This window comes from Macaca fascicularis, chromosome 5 (genome assembly GCF_037993035.2).
Source record: "Macaca fascicularis isolate 582-1 chromosome 5, T2T-MFA8v1.1".
NCBI classification, from domain to species: domain Eukaryota; kingdom Metazoa; phylum Chordata; class Mammalia; order Primates; family Cercopithecidae; genus Macaca; species Macaca fascicularis.
In genome coordinates, this window is record NC_088379.1 from 100,251,763 (window position 1) to 100,269,750 (window position 17,988).

General features: G+C 37.5%; 1 protein-coding gene across 20 annotated transcripts in view; it reads left to right on the forward strand.

Moving 5' to 3' along the window:
- The window catches only part of LOC102132539 (PDZ and LIM domain protein 5), a 216,903-nt gene that overhangs the window by 192,481 nt on the left and 6,434 nt on the right, over positions 1–17,988 (forward strand). For all 20 annotated transcript variants that reach the window (XM_065545244.1, XM_074040164.1, XM_074040169.1 and 17 more), the window contains 2 exons: positions 10,741–10,921; positions 14,008–14,128. In XM_065545244.1, the coding sequence (XP_065401316.1) occupies positions 10,741–10,921; positions 14,008–14,128 (302 nt within the window). The remainder of the gene's footprint in view (positions 1–10,740; positions 10,922–14,007; positions 14,129–17,988) is intronic.

Below are 17,988 nucleotides of genomic sequence, written 5' to 3' on the forward strand. Positions count from 1 at the left end.
AGAACATAAATGCGCAGCATCTATATAATGTAATTTTCAGATAATAGTTAATGTTAAATGTGTTTTTAGCATATTCCAAATATTGCACTAAGAATTTTGCCTGAATTTTCATGACAACCCTGTGAGACAGTTGCTATGATTATTCGACTTCAAGGTTGAGAAAATTGAGGCACAGAGAAGTTATGTATTTGTTTGAAGTTACATATATAGTAAATAATAGAACCTGAATTTGAGCCCAGATTTGTCTAACTTTAATTTTTTTCATGCTTTTCACTACCACTACATAGGAAATGTTTATAGTATCACATTAATATGGCAAAAATGAAATAAGGAACTCTAAAGTATGATTCCAATTTTGTGTAAAGAAACTATACACCAAGATATGTATTTAAGCCTGATAACAATAAAAATAACTACTATATATTGAACATGATTGGTATCATACCACGAACTTTTGTTTTGTTTTGTTTGAGACGGAGTCTCCCTCTGACACCCAGGCTGGAGTACAGTGGTGCGATCTTGGCTCACTGCAACCTCCAACTCCCGGGTTCAAGTGATTCTGCTGTGTCAGCCTCCCAAGTAGCTGGGACTACAGGCGCTGCCACCATGCCTGGCTAATTTTTTGTATTTTTAGTAGAGATGGGGTTTCACCGTGTTAGCCAGGATGGTCTCGATCTCCTGACCTCATGATCCGCCCGCCTTGGCCTCCCAAAGTGCTGGGATTACAGGCGTGAGCCACCGCAACTGGCCCATTCCAAGAACTTTATTAGTATCATTCTACTGGATCCCCAAAATACCTCCAGAGAATTGACATTATTCTTTTAAAAAAATTTTTTATGTCCATAGGTTTTTGGGGAACAGGTGGTATTTGGTTACATGAGTAAGTTCTTTAGAGGTGATTTGTGAAATTTTGGTGCACCCATCGCCTGAGCAGTATACACTGAACCTAATTTGTAGTCTTTTATCCCTCACCCCCTTCCCATCCTTTCCGCCCGAGTCCTCAAAGTCCATTGTATCATTTTTATGCCTTTGCTTCCTCATAGCTTAGCTCCTACTTACGAGTGAGAACATACGATGTTTGGTTTTCTATTCCTTAGTTACATCACTTAGAATAGTAGTTTCCAGTTCCATCCAGGTTGCTGTGAATGCCATTAATTTATTCTTTTTTATGGCTGAGTAGTATTCCATTGTATTTATATACCACAGTTTCTTTATTCATTGATTGGTGGGCATTTGGGCTGATTCCATATTTTTGCAGTTGTGAATTGTGCTGCTGTAAACATGCATGTGCAAGTATCTTTTTCATATACTGACTTATTTTTCCTGTTAGTAGATATATTCTTATGCCTGTTTTACAGATGGGAATACAGAGACTTAGATTGATTTGCCCAAAGTCACAAAGCTGGTTAAATAGTAGAGCCAGGGCTGGAACCCATCTGTTTGATTCTGAAATACATTCATTAATTCATTAAATATTTATTGAGGGTCCTATAATGAACCAGACACTGTTTTATCCCACTGATTTTAGAAATATAATAGTAAACAATACATATAGCCAGTGTGCTTTAGAAAAAGACCAAAAGAGAACTATACCCCAAAATTAAGAGTTATAATCCCCAGATAACTGGATTTGATGTGATGTTTATTTTCTTCTCTCTCTGACTTCAGTCTTTCTAATTTATTGCACAGGGGTGTGTGTGTTTGTGTGTTTGTGATTAGTAAATATACACACAATGATATATATTACTGTATTAAATCAGAAAAACACCCTCAGTAAACCTGCCATAACTGAAGAGTAAGGCAATGTACTTTTATTCATAGTGTTTGAATGAGAAAGAAGAGAATAGATAATAAACAAGTTGAACAGTTAAATATTCTCATCTCCCCTCTAAAATTATTTTGTACCACATGTAAGTATTCTTAAACTCATATAGGTGACCTAGGGCTCACTTTTCTAGTTTCTCATCTAATACAAGAGTATAAGCAACATTCATTGAGTATTTTGTGTGTTGCTTTCCTTAGGTATCACTGGCACAGAAATCAAAGACATGCTCTTTTTCCTTAAGAAGGTTACTGTTATCAACTGAATTGTCTTCCCAAAACTCATTTGCTGAAATCCCAAATTCCAGTACCTCAGAATGGGACTATATTTGAAGAGGGCATTTGGTCTTTAAAGAGGTAAAATGAGATCAGTAGGGTGGGCCTTAATTAAATTTAACTGGTGTCATTATAAGAGGAAATTGAGACACTGGCACATGCTGAGGGAAGACCATGCGAAGACACATGGAGAAGGTGGCCATCTATACACTAAGAGGAGAGGCCCTCTTGACATCTTGATCTTGAATTTCTAGCTTCCAGAACTGTGAGAAAATAAATTCTTGTTGTTGAAGTCACCCAGTCTGTGGTACTTTGCTAAGGCAGTCCTGGCAAACTAATTCAGTTTATAGTCTAATCAAAAATACAGACAAGCAAATCAACTAACAAATTAATATGCTAAGTCGAATAGAGATACATCTAGGATTACATCGGTGCAAAAAGGAGAGGTGAGGATTATCCAACTTCAACAAACCAATTTATTTTATTTGAAAAGAATGGAAAGCAGTAAGGTTCAGAAGTCTATTCATAAATCAATATTTTGTACAACAAATGTCCATTGAAAACTTCTATGCAAGTTACCATACTGGCACCATGGTATATATTTCTAGCATACCCCAGGCTCACACCCGAACAGATGGGTGTGATTGGAAGGAATCCCACAATCACACTTACCAGTCTCCTTTTAAATTCATCACTACTAATCTCAGGTATGTTCCTTCTTTTCCCTGGGTATATTCTTAATAGTAACGAAAGACTGCTGTTTCTCTAATATGCTTACTTTCCCCCAAAAACCCATTTCACATCTTCTTTCTCCTCAAACTTCTAAAATCTCCTTTCCCATCCTCACTATTAGCTGATGACTTTGATTCCTCTTTCACTTTTTTATGTAGGAAAGGGAACAAAAAAGACATACAATATAGAGAAAATGAATAGCAAAATGCCACTAATAAATCCTACTTTATCAGTAGGTTACATTAAACATAAATAAATCACACACTCCAGCTAAAAGAGAGAGTGAAAGGGTAGATAAAATTACGATCTAACTATAAGTTGTCTGCAAGAGAAACAGTTTAAAATAAAAGATACAAATATGTTACAAGTAAAAGTATAGAAAAAAATTATGCAATTAGTAATCGTAAGAGAGTTAGAATGACTATACTAATATCAGATAAAATCGATGTTAAGACAAAAAAAATTACTAGAGACAGAGTAGTACATTTTATGATAAAAAGTTCAATCCATCAAGAAAATGTGAGTTATAAACATATATTTACCTAACAGCATCAAAATAAGTGAAATAAAAACTGTCAGAATGGAAGGGAGTAATATATATAATTCAGTAGTAATGGTTGGAAACTTCAACACTCCACATTAATTAATGGATATAATTGATGACTGGTCAGAATAGCAAAAAGAATTAGAAAACTTGAACAACACTAAATACCAAGTAGACTTTAACAGGTATCTATAGAACATTCCACTCAGCAACAGCAGAATCCAGCAGAATTATATATTCTTCTGACGTGTATGTGGAATATTCTCTAGAATAGACCATATGTTAAAACATAAAACAAGTTTCAATAAATTTAAAAGGACTGAAGTCATACAAAGTATGCTCTCTGACCAGAATGGAATGAGATTAGAAATCAGTAACAGAAGAAAATATGGGAAATTCACAAATATGTAGAAATTAAAAAACACACTCCTTAAACTGTCAATGGGTCAGAAAAGAAATCACAAGGGAAACTAGAAAATACTTTAAGCTGAATGAAAATGAAAATATAATATACTAAAACTTATTGAATGCAGCTAAAGCAGTGGTTAGAGGGAAATTGATAGCTGGCAAATGTCTGCATTTAGAAGGAAGAATGATCTCAAATCAGTAATATTGCCTTCTACCTTAAGACTCTAGAGAAATATCAAACTAAATCCAAAACATAGAAGGAAGGCAAGAACAAAGATTACAGCAGAAATGAATGAAATCGAGAATTTAAAAAAATCAATGAAACTACAATTTGGTTCCTTGGAAGGATCAACAAAATTGACAAACATTGGCTAAACTACCAAGAAAAAAAAAAGAAGACTCAAATCACTAAAAATAACACTAAGGTGTCTCACAGGTTTTTGTTTTTTGTTTTTTGTTGTGAGGCCGAGTCTCACTGTGTTTCCCAGGCTGGAATGCAGTGGCGGGATCTCAGCTCACTACAGCCTCCGCCTCCCAAGTTCAAGGGATTCTCCTGCCTCAGCCTCCCCAATAGCTGAGTCCACAGGCCTGCACCACCACGCCTGGCTAATTTTTGTATTTTTAGTAGAGACAGAGTTTCACCATGTTGGCCAGTCTGGCCTCGAACTCCTGGACTCAAGTGATCCGCTCGTCTTGGCCTCCCAAAATGCTGGGATTATGAGCCTCCATGCCCAGCCAGTATCTCACAGTTTCTGTGTTGTGAGCCTATGGGTTATCTGAGTACCCTGCTCAGAATCTCACCAGGCTGAAATAATGGTATCAGCTGAGCTGAAGTTATCATCTAGAGATCCAGATCTTTTTCCAAGCTCACTCAGGTTGTTGGGCAAATTCAGTTCTTTGCAGCTCTGGGACTGACGTCCTTATAGGCCGTCCCCACCTTAGACAGTTCACAACATAATTGCTTTCTTCCTCAGGGCCAGCAGTAGAGCCTCTCCTGTTGCTTTTTAACTTCTTTTAAGGGCTTACCTGATTAGGTCAGGCCCATCCAGGATGATCTGTCTTTTGATTAACTCAGTATCCACTGATTAGGGGATGTAATTGTTTTTTTGGTTTTGGTTTTGTTTTTTTGTTTTTGTTTTTTTGAGACAGATTCTCACTCTGTCACCCATGCTGGAGTGCAGTGGCGCAATCTTCGTTCACTGCAACCTCCGCCTCCTGGGTTCAAGCTATTCCCCTGCCTCAGCCTGCCAAATAGCTGAGACCTCAGGCACGCGCCACCATGCCTGGCTAATTTTTGTATTTTTGGTAAAGACGAGGTTTTACCATGTTGGCCGGGCTGGTCTCGAACTCCTGGCCTCAAGTGATCCGCCCATCTCAGCCTCCCAAACTGCTGGGATTACAGGCGTGAGCCACCATGCCTAACCTAGGGGATGTAATTGTATCTGCAAAATCCTTTTTGCCATTCAAAGTTATCTAATCACAGAAGTGATACCCCATCATGGTCACAGGTTCTTACCCACACTCATGGAGAGGGTCTTTACTCAAATATCAGAGTGTTCCTGGTCACCTATTTAAATTCTCTGGTTTCATCCCTACTTACCACATATACCATCTTCCTCTCTGCCCTCCCTGCTTTATTTTTCTTGTCAGTCTTTAATATCTAACGTGCCATATATTTTATTTATCTTACGTCATCTCCCTGTCCTATGTTAGCATATAATAAGTTCCATGCAATCAGGGATTTTTTTGGCTTTGTTCCCTGCCAGATTTCCTGTTTCTAGAACAGTGCCTAGCACATACTGCATTTAGTAAATTTTTTCAGTTGATGAACTTTTAAATATTTGTAGAACGTATATTAGTGTTGCCAAATTGAAATTATATCTCACTTGTCTTATTATTGAATTACATTTATCCTGCTTTGCAGATTTTTATTATAATCTCAATAAAAAGAATTGACTGTAGTTGTCTCCAGTAGACTTTTAAAAAATTTTCAGTTAAGGTTACCTCCTTTAGAACTTGTTCTCTGTATTCATTATTATGTTTAAACTGATGTTACCTGTGCATTTATTTTTGAGAAGCAAGTCATTTACGCTTTTCAGATATAAAACTATAGGTGGCCTCACAATGCTTTAAATGTAGTATGTTAAAGGACCAAAAGTTAAAGTTGACATTCAATGAAAGAATTATTTTTTTAATGTTCCAAATTGGAAAGTTTGCATATAATCCACTGGAAATGAAGAATTAAGAGTGACAAATACAGTGTTTCCAAATTTTAGGAAGGATTGTTATTGTCTGCAGTTTTGAATATTCTAAGACGATAGTCACTGTGTGTTTAATTCTCTTTTACTCTCTTCCTGCTTGTGTCTTTGTGTGTAAATGTTTGTGAATGTATATATGTGCAGTTTCTCCCAATTATCTTATTTCTATTTCACTCTATTCCTGTGGCTGTGTTGTTCTTTTGCTCATGCCAGGCCCTTCCTAATGTTGGCAAGAACAAAACAAAACAAAAACATAAAAGTGGTTTGTACATTTGTATTAGTATATTTAACTAAGTAGAATATCAGATTCTGTTTTTATTCTTGAGCATGTCAATTTTTTATAGCTTTGGGAAACTTTTGTTTTTGACTTCTATTGATACAGTAATTTTCAGTCGAATAAAATCTGTTGTGGTTGGGCTTTGAAAAATTCCAGTTTTACAGTTAGTTCATCATCCATATGATCTTAGGAAAGTTGGCTGATTTCTCTGATGTTTCCTTATCTGCATGTGTATGAAAAAGTTAATTTCTATCACTGGGGTTATTGTGAGAATTAAATAACAAAGGGAAGCAAAAAATAAGCATCGGATTTTGAAGCTAAATCCCAGTTAGGTTGTGCCTGTTGAAATCTGAATTCCTTTCACCTTTGTATTTGTAAGCTTTCCTTTTTCTCTGAACTCTTCCTTGGCATCCTTCCCTACCTTTCCTTTCTTCTCCCCAGCTGCCCCCGCTTTTTGGATAGGTCTCACAGAGGATAAACAGGGTGAAAAGTTTCATGCCGTAGCTCTTCTCTGTCAGCCAACCAAATGCTTTAAATCCCTCCTCGCCCTCCATTTGTCAGTCAACATGTAAACTTAGTAAGGGCTCACAGGACATCGAGTATTAGAAGAGATAGCTGAATACTTAATTCCACTTTGCAGTTATCCAGGTCTGTCATTCCTGTTCACAAATGGAAACCCAATCCTACCTGGAACAAGAAAAACTTATTTAGTGTTAATCCTGTGTTAATGAATTTGTTAAATTAGTCTTTGCTGACACAGAGAAGAGAACACTTTGCTGTATGTAAAAGCTTCATTTTATTGTTTAATCTATGCTTAATTTCAAGGGCATTGATGGGGAAAGATGCTCTTTCAGGACAGTCAAGAAGTATCAAGTTAGGCCAGTAGTTGCCCTGAGCATGCTTGTTTAAGAGAGCAGATCTGACATGAGCAAGCGTCATTTTCAACTTGTTTTTTAAAGGTGCAATGGGAATTTCTTTACTGTCTAAAATTCCTTTTGCTATTTGAAGGGAACTAATGAAATACTTTAAAATCATCCTTTTAATTGACTATAGTTTTAATTTATGTATTTATAGTGAACTATATCCCAGCAAGTTTGTAGAAAGACTTTTACAGGTATGTGAAATATAATCTTATAAATTACAAAAGGGGAAAAAGAATTAAATTCATGGATAGGCTCATTAAAAATGAAGCTAATGTCCAGACTGGACAACACTAAAATAATGACTTGCCCACTTACCTCTGGTTGGACTGTAAATTTGACTTTAGGCCTTCTAGTAGTCTACCAAAAATGAAAGGTAGTTTTGCAATTTACAATAAGATAAAAATAAGACTATTGCTGAGGAAAAGTATAATAGTTCTTGCTACAAAAATCAGAGAGGAATTTTTCTGAATGAGTCCATGTGAAAATGATGCTGGGTGATCTAACAACACTCCAGCAACAACTTGCAGGAAGAGCAAGGGTGAATTTCATAGAGCTGTGTCCTGTAACAACTATCAGTACAGGCTCATGTATCACAACAAGCACTGTTCGTAAAAGGAATAATCCTGTGGGGTGCAGCAGGCCCAATATGCTGTGATTCACAGAACCCAGTTTTCTGATGATCTGACTTGAATTCAGCACATATTTTAGAAAATCTGGCAAATGGAATGTATTTTCCTTGGTCAGTTATTCTTAAATGTCTTTTTTTCTTCTCAGATGAACTTTGTCAAATATTTGATAGCATTGATAGACATGTTCCAGGAGCAGAGCTTTTCATTTTGTTCCAGGTACATACCAACACTTATGCTTTAACAGAATGCAGTTTGAAGTTGGATTGACTTCTTTGAAAACTGAGAAGCCAAATAAGAATACTAGCCTCGGCCGGGCGCGGTGGCTCAAGCATGTAATCCCAGCACTTTGGGAGGCCGAGACGGGCGGATCACGAGGTCAGGAGATCGAGACCATCCTGGCTAACACAGTGAAACCCCGTCTCTACTAAAAAATACAAAAAACTAGCCGGGCGAGGTGGCGGGCGCCTGTAGTCCCAGCTACTCGGGAGGCTGAGGCAGGAGAATGGCGTAAACCCGGGAGGCGGAGCTTGCAGTGAGCCGAGATCCGGCCACTGCGCTCCAGCCTGGGCGACAGAGCAAGACTCTGTCTCAAAAAAAAAAAAAAAAAAAAAAAAAAGAATACTAGCCTCAAGAGTCCTTCAGCCTTATGGATGAGCTGAAGATGTGCCCTAGTAAAATACTCATCCTAGTAAATGGTTTTGAATCTGTTTTAATGTGCACCTAGAGAGTAGCATGAAACCCCAAGGCTCTACCATGCTCTGTGTTATGGTCACAGTAAATTGAGCATGGAAGATTTTTCTTTTTTTTTTTTTTTTTTTTTTCATACCTATATAACCAGTTACCCACCTGGTGGAAAAACACAGGACACTCATCAAACTTTGTCTGGCTTTGAGCAGTGTGATTCCTGGTTTATCTTTGTTGATAAACTACTTGCCAAACATATACTGAGAAAATCAGATGAAGGAACTCGTTGAGTAGGACTGTTATTTTATAAGTCAGTTAAAAATGACGGACCACTTACCAAAAGTAATATATTCGATTACAGAATCGGTGATCTTTAGCCCTTATTTTCTGGCAGGAATTAGTAAACAAAGGCATTCCTTATTAGTCATAACAAAATTATGGTACCCTAAAGTTTTAAAAATAATGATAATTAACTGCCTATCTCAAACTTAAGAGAATGATATGTACTAGTTTATACAAAATGGCATCATGTTATTAATAAGAAACAAGTTAACAAAAAGTAGGGCTAGAAAATACCCTCTTACATCCCACTTAAAATTTTTAATCACTCATCAAGAGCCTTTCTCCTTTTGTGACTCTTGCAGAATTAGGTGCTGATTCTGAGTAAACATCAATCTGTTGACAAAGAATTTGCAGTGGGAGATAATTATTGAATAGCAAGGTTTATGTTATTGTCAGAATTTTAAAACTGCTCTGACTTTGTGATACTCATTGCTATGACTTCTCCTGTTAATAATCTGCCTAGAAGTCTGGTATCTGATGCTTACTAACAATTACCATGTGGTCGCTTAGGGATGATAAGTGATGTTAATGAGGTCAAAGGCAGAATATCAGTTGACTAGAGTGGCATACTAGAAATCAGGAAATTCAGCTTCTAGCCTTGGCTCGGTCAGTGATTTTATGATATTTGTCATATCTTGTGAACATTCTGTACCTTGGCTTCTCCATCTGTTAAACTGAATTCATAATAACTGTCCTGGTCTATCTCACAGGAATGTTGCATGGACAAATTAGATAAGTGTAAAAGTGCCTTGGAGGTAAAGCTGCTCTATGAATATAAATTAGTGTGATATAGCTACTGAAAAGTATGTTGCAGAGGCTAGAATGGTTAGTCTCTGCAGGCTTCATGACTAGATAAGGGTTCATAATGGATTCCTGCCAAGCAAACCAAGCCCATCTTATCAGTTCATGACCATAAAGTATTTAATGGGGGAAAAAAAATCTCTTTACAAACATTTGTTACCTTGATACAAATGTGTGTTAAAAATCAGTCATGGTGGGGAGGGGGAAAAGGGAAGTTGGTGCACAGTGGGTATAAAATTTCAATTATGCAAGATGAATAAGTTCTAGGGATCTGCTGTACAACATTGTGCCCATAATTAACAATACTACATTGTACTCTTAAAAATCTGTTAAGAGAGTGGATCTCATTGTAAGGGTTCTTACCACAATAAAATTAAATTTTTGAAATAAATCAGTTATATTTGAATGAAATGAAATCTTTCCGAGTAGTTTCAGACAATCGATATCTAGTTTACACTTTCTGTAGTCATTTTGGAGGGTGAGGATTTGATGTGTTTAGTAAAGTTGAGAAATAAGTATATGAAAGAATGTGTGGGGAAGAGAAATGATTGTGGGGAAGAGAAATTGTCTCAGGTAATAGTTACTACTATTTTTAGCACTTTTGACTTACCGAATTGAGATTTTTGTTTGTTTCTTTTATAGAAATGTCAAAGTCTCATCTCTGCCTAAACCATGTATTTTTTTCTGGTTGCCTCATGTTCTGTCACAGTCACAGTTAGCATCCTCATTCTCAATCCTACCCATGGTGCAGACAGATTGCCTCATTTCAGCTCAATAAAACATATCACCAAATTCCCTTAGACAGAAAAAGGGGTGGGGAGTGCCCTTTCTTGAAGGAATCCCTAAAGTACGCCTCTCCCCTTTTCTCTTCACATCAATGCAGAGTCCCACTGTGAATTTACAACACCCAACGCCCATGAGTTCAGTCCTTAGGAAGGAAAATTGAGCAAGTATTTAATTGGTTGGACATTGCATAAAAGAGGTCCTATCCAGGCTAACCCTAGAAACTTTTATTCTCAAACTTGGCCTCTTTTTCTTCTGTCAGAGGACCATTCTTAGTGGCACTGGGGAAATCTTGGCACCCAGAAGAATTCAACTGTGCTCACTGCAAAAATACAATGGCCTACGTTGGATTTGTAGAGGAGAAAGGAGCCCTGTATTGTGAGCTGTGCTATGAGAAATTCTTTGCTCCTGAATGTGGTCGATGCCAAAGGAAGATCCTTGGAGTAAGTAATGGAAACGTTTTTATTCTCAATGAGTTTTAAAGTAGAATAATTTTTTGATATGAAACTCTTCTATCATTTTAACTTTTTATTTTCTTCTTGCTTTATGCCTTCTCTGCTTTCATCACTATTTATTATTGTAAAGCAAAACTAAATAGACCTCTGTGGAAATATATCGGACTCCTGGGGTTAGGTTGTCTTTGGTTTTGTCTCACTGAGTGCTGGCTTGTCTGGTGAAAGTCTAGCCACTGTGGGGAAAAAATAATTTACTGTGGGTGTGCTTCCTCAACAGGAGCCTGTTTGCTCAGGAATGAAGAGGTCGCATAGGACCACACACATCTGAGTTCTCAGAACTGACACCTTCACTGTTTTAAATTAAATTCCATAGCTTTTATAAGAGCAGTATTTCCCCACTTGTCAGAGTTCAAGCACAGGACACTGATTTCATGAAATATATAAAACGTGAGGTTTATAAATGATATATTTTTCTTGAATACATACAATGTTTAAAAATATAATCTCAGTTTTATGAGAGTACACATGTGATGGAAAATATTTTTTTTCCTTTTTTCGCAAAAAAAGGAGTAATTTAGGAATCAGATACAGTACATAATAAATAATGGTGAATACATGAATTTCTTGCTCTGGAATACCTGGTTTCTAATGAAAAAGTAAGGGCCAGGCATACTTTATGGGTGACTAGGAGCTGGAATCTGATTTCAGAAGAAGCCAAAGTACCTGGCTTCACACAAAAGTTGGAAATGGCCCTGCTGAACTCTAATATACTCTCAATGTGGAAATATGATAATGAAACTCTAATTATTGTTAATTGAGAGAATAGGTAATGTGAATTATTGAGTAGTCTTAAGATATCTCTTAGGATATCCTTAAATATTTCTAAAACATTGAAGACACTTAAAATTATATATATGCCACCTGAAATATTTCTAGATTATTAATTTGCGTAATATGTTGGGAACAAAGAAGTGGAAATGGTTCAGACTGTACCTTCCCAAATGATAACAAATAATTAATAGAATATTCATTAATACGGTTTTAGTGTATCCGGGTATTCTGTGAATGCTAGAATAATAAAACAAAGTGAAGTTAGAGTCTTAGACCCAAATAAAGTTCTAGGAAATGGAAATCTCATACTCATTGCTTTGGAGATGGGCCAGAACTGCGAAAGCTTGTCTAGATTGGTTTTTAGTTATTTGATTACCTGTTAAAGACTTGTCTCAAGGATGGAAAGTGAAGAATATTTTGGAAGACTTGGGAGATAGTTTGATTCAATGTACATCTTCTACAGATGTTCATGGTGAATTTTTTGGATCTAAATGTCTGTTTCTTCCCATTGTCCTTCAGTGGTGAACTGTGACAATTTCTATGGCTAATAATTCTGTATTATTTCATTTTATTTTGATATTTTTTATAAAAGAAAGTAGTTCACGCAAGAACAATTAGAAAACACAAAAAATTTAAATAATAAATTTAAATGACCTAAATATTTACCAGTCACAGATAATTACTGTTAACCGTATGATGTGTTTTTTTCCAGTTTGCTCTTTATTAGTAATTTGTTTACAAAATTGTAACCGTGCTTTATGTATAATATTTTTTGTGATAAATATTATGAAAGAGCCGGGCGCGGTGGCTCACGCCTGTAATCCCAGCACTTTGGGAGGCCGAGGCGGGCGGATCACGAGGTCAGGAGATCGAGACCACGGTGAAACCCCGTCTCTACTAAAAATACAAAAAATTAGCCGGGCGCGGTTGTGGGCGCCTGTAGTCCCAGCTACTCGGGAGGCTGAGGCAGGAGAATGGCGTGAACCCGGGAGGCGGAGCTTGCAGTGAGCCGAGATCGCGCCACTGCACTCCAGCCTGGGCGACAGAGCGAGACTCCGTCTCCAAAAAAAAAAAATATTATGAAAGAATATTCACTATTCATCAGAAATTATTTTAATGGCTCCATCTGTCTCTCAATACAAAGAAATGATTTCTTGTAAAACCAACACCCCAAAACATCTTTTACTAATTAATAGCTGGCCCAAATCTTTTTAACTTGGTATATTTAACCATTGGGCCATTGCTGTCTAGAATATGGTCCAAATTTTAGACATTCGAGTCTGTGCTTAGTGCCATCTTAGCTGATTTCCAAAAGCCTAAATACGTGTTAAACTGATTGGATTATATTATATTTTTATTATATTTTATTACATTGTATACATTTATATACATTATGTACACATAATATATATACAATTTTATATAATTATATACATTTTATTTTATTTTATTTTGTATTTCATTTTTTTTTGAGACTGAGTCTTGCTCTGTCGCCCAGGCTGGAGTGCAGTGGCTGGATCTCGGCTCACTGCAAGCTCCACCTCATGGGTTCACGCTATTCTCCTACCTCAGCCTCCCGAGTAGCTGGGACTACAGGCATCCACCACCACGCCCAGCTAATTTTTTGTATTTTTAGCAGAGACAAGGTTTCATCATGTTAGCCAGGGTGGTCTCTATCTCCTGACCTTGTGATCCGCCCGCCTCAGCCTCCCAAAGCGCTGGGATTACAGGTGTGAGCCACTGCGCCTGGCCCCATTATGTTTTATTGTTATATTATATATAATATTATTGCTTCTAGAAGGCACCAAAGTATAGGTTTGTTTTAATTTTTAAATGCTTCCGCCTTCCCCCAGAACTTTTGCAGATAATACCATAAAACCTTTGTAAGTTAATGTTTCCTGACACCCTTTGAGAAGAAGCAGAAAGTTTTGTAGGAAGCATTTATGAAATGCTTACTTTATTCACTGTACATATAATGTATAAATAACATAGTGATCGTTGTTTAAATTTACTGATTGGCATTTGTAAAGAACACACATCTAAACATGCATCCGTTTAGATGATTTGTGAGTCTGTTCTTAAGTATCTCCTGTTACTTTGAGGGAAAGCTCAAGACAAAAATGAAGTACGTGTGCCTACTTTGGATTAGCTTTACAGGGATTTACTGGTACAGATATTAGAGTAAACATTTATGTATTTATTGTCATCTTCTTTTTTTACATCCATTTATCTTTCTGTAACAGGAAGTCATCAATGCGTTGAAACAAACTTGGCATGTTTCCTGTTTTGTGTGTGTAGCCTGTGGAAAGCCCATTCGGAACAATGTTTTTCACTTGGAGGATGGTGAACCCTATTGTGAGACTGGTAAGATCAGGGAGCCATTTGTTTCTTGAATTTTGAATAAAGGTAAAGCATTAACCCTTATATTACTATAAAGCTCATGAAAATATTAGGCAAAGTTATTTTCTTAATTGTTTTGGGAGCATTTAGTGTTACTCTAAACATATAGAGAAAACTATGTAGATTTTTTTTTTTTTCTTTTGAGACAGAGTCTTACCCTTGTTGCCCAGGCTGGAGTGCAATGGCGTAATCTCGGCTCACTGCAGCTTCCGCCTCCCAGGTTCAAGCAATTCTCCTGCCTCAGCCTCCCAAGTAGCTGGGAATACAGCCATGTGCCACTATGCCCAGCTAATTTTGTATTTTTATTAGAGACAGGGTTCCATCATGTGGGCCAGGCTGGTCTCGAGCTCCTGACCTCAGGTGATCTACCAGCCTCAGCCTCCCAAAGTGCCGGGATTACAGGCATTAGCCACTGTGCCCAGCCCTATATAGACTTTTTAATGTGACTTTGTCAAAACAGATATTCCTAACTTTATTATTAGAATTGAGAATGTAAGCATTACTTAGTAGGAAAAATATTTTGCTTGAATTCCCAATAATTTGTGGATATAAATTCTACTAAATCATGTACCTTAAGGCCACTTCTTATAGTCCAGTAGTGAATTTTGTAAACATCAGAAATGTTCCACTTTAGAATATGATATTGATTTGCCCTTTAAGGCAACTGCCTTGAAAATAAACTTGAGATCCTTTTTTACTTTTACTGAATGAGAAGGTAATCCTGACTTGGATTGTTCCCTTGGTAAAATGATTTTTAATAAACTAGGCTCTAAGGACCTATCTACTACATTTGTCTTATCACACAAACTCAGAACGTTTCCTTTTCCTTCCCAAAGTCTGTCAGTGAACTTTAATAACATTTATTTATTAATATTGCCCTTACTTAGATATTACTACCACATACAGATTTCAAAATGTAGAACATGTTTCCTTTATCATGCTCTATTCACTACCACTGCATTCTCACTACTTTTATTGTTATTCTACCTCACAGTTCAAAGCTCTGTGCTGAAAGAAGGGGTTATTCCAGAATAATGGAGTTAAAGGAGCAGTCAGCTTCTAAGTTGAAGCTGTACCATAATCATTCAGCCCTTCTTTGCCCACTCAGTATTCTCTTATTTTCATCTTCCTTTCAGTTCCTTAGTTTGAACCAACCTGGATATATTCCAGACTGTCTCCCAGGAACCCCGGAAATTCCAGTGAAGTACCCCATGGGCTGTTTGGGGACAGGTTGGCCACAAGCTGCCTTCCTCGATTCAACCAGAATACTCCACATTTTGTAATTCCACTTAATTTTTCTGAAGAAGGAGTTGGGTTTTTTTGTTTGGTTTTTAGTTTGATTTGTTTGTTTTAGCAGCTTTGGAAGACATTTTGACTAACTGGCAGGTAGCCCCTGTCTAGCCAAAACACAAAACAGTCTAGCCTTAATACCATATTTAATGTATTTGAAGTCAAATTTTAAAAGCCAAATAATTATAGAAAAGGAAAAACATTATTGAATATTTATTTAAATGTCACATCTAATGAACTTGGTCTATTTTTGTTCTTTTTCTTCTTTTAACCCCCAGACGATTTCTTAACCCAGTCTCCTCCATCTCAATAAATAGCCCCACCATCCACTATCCAAAACCCTGCAGGCCGTGTTGGATTCTGCTTTTTCCCCTGTTCTTTCCTTATCCAATCTAAATAGTAAATCCTGGAAGCTCTACCTCCAGTGTATATCATATTCATTTATTTCTCTCCATCTCAGCTGTCACTAAACCTAACTTGCTTTCACCCTTTGGGCATTGTAATTGGCACTAAAATGGAATAGCCCCTCCCCTTTCTTCCAACCTCCAAACAGCAGGCACAGAGCAGCTATAGAAATATTTTTTGAAATGTGAATTAGATCAAACTTAAACCCTTTAGTGGCTTCCACTAGAAAAAAATTACACTTTTTTTTTTTTTTTTTTTTGAGATGGAGTCTCACTCTGTCACCCAGGCTGGAGTGCAGTGGCCAGATCTCCGCTCACTACAACCTTCACCTCCCGAGTTCAGGTGATTCTTCTGCCTCATCTCCTGAGTAGCTGGGATTACAGGCACCTGCCACCACACCCGGCTAATATTTTTGTATTTTTAGTAGAGATGGGGTTTCACCATGTTGGCCAGGGTAGTGTAGAACTCCTGACCTCAAGTGATCCGCCTGCCTCGGCCTCCTGAAGCGCTGGGATTACAGGCGTGAGCCACCGCGCCCGGCCAGTTACACTCAGAGGGCCTGTTTTGCCATCCTCATCTCCTCTCACCTTACCTTCTGTCACCAGATTCTACCCATACCCAGCCCCAGGGCCTTTTTTTGGAACATGCCGAGACCCTTCCTTCTTTGGAGCTTTTGTGCTTACTGTTTCTTCTAACTTGAATGTTCTTCATCAGCTTTTCTGTGGCGATTCCTCTTTATTCACGTTTCATTGCAACTATTAACCTCTTCAGAAAGGCCTTTTCTAATTTTCCTTAATAGTGTAGTGACCCCCAATTATTTTATATTAAATTACTATTTTCTTTCCTTCATAGTACTTATCATACTCTGAAATGATTTATTATTTATTTTTTAAATTCAATAAATCATGACATCCTCTTTCCAATGAGAATATGAGCCCCATGAGGAAAGCAACCTCAACTGTCTTCTTCACCACTGTACCCCTGCAGTGCCTTGAACAATGCCTGGCCCACAGTAGACTGCATGGATTTATGCTGAGCAAATGGTGCTAAGGAATACTAAACATTGACAGTTGCTAAGTAAGGTTAATCAAATTGCAAATTATAGCCACCTTCCTCTCCAGCTGAGGTTGGATTGACAATGTCAGAGGCCAAAGGCTGAACCATGAGACAACACAGTAGTGAGAGGAGCTGCATAAAAGAAAATTAGGGCAACCAGCCTGGGCAACATGGTGACACCCTGTCTCTACTAAAAATTCAAAAAAATTAGCCAGGTGTGGTGGTGGGCGCCTGTAATCCCGACTGAGGCAGGAGAATCACTTGAACCCGAGAGGTGAACGTTCCAGTGAGCCGAGATCGTGCCACTACACTCCAGCCTGGGCGAGAGGGTGAGACTGTGTCTCAAAAAGACAAAAAAGAAAAGAGAATTAGAGCCAGGCACAGTGACTCAATGCCTTTAATCCCAGCTCTTTGGGAGGCGAGGCAGGAGGATCACTTGAGGCCATGAGTTCAAAACCACCAGGGGCAGCCTACCAAGACCCTGTCTCTACAAAAAAAAATTTTTTTTTAATTAGTTGGACTTGGTGGCTTGTACATGTAGTCTCAGCTAGTCGGGAGACAGTGGCAGGAGGATGGCTTGAGCCCAGGAGGTGGAGGCTGCAGTGAACTATGATCATACCACTACACTCAAGCCTAGGTGACAGAGCAAGACCATGTCTCTCCAATGAAAAAAAAAAAAAAAAGAAAAGAAAAGAAAATTCTAATTTAGTAGTAGAGAAACATCTTTTCAAAACTGCTTTCATTAGAAGGAAATCCTGTTAGTGTTCTTGTAACTGTAATCTATGTCAAGTAAATGGTCTTTTCTGGCTAAGAGTTTTCAACATGAAGTCATAAAATTGAAAGGAAAATACAGCAAAATAAATTGTGGCTAATATTGTTGTGATACAGTCTAGCTAGAAACTCAGTCATAGCACTTGTTCATGATAGTTTCCTGTAACATTTCTTTTTTCTTCCTTGACCAAGTCAGATACGCTATGAAGTTTGCCAATATCAGATTTTATTTTTGATCTCTGTTCATTAGTCTTATTGTTGCTAGTTATTAGAAGTCCTTTGTATTTCTTCAGAACAGTCTT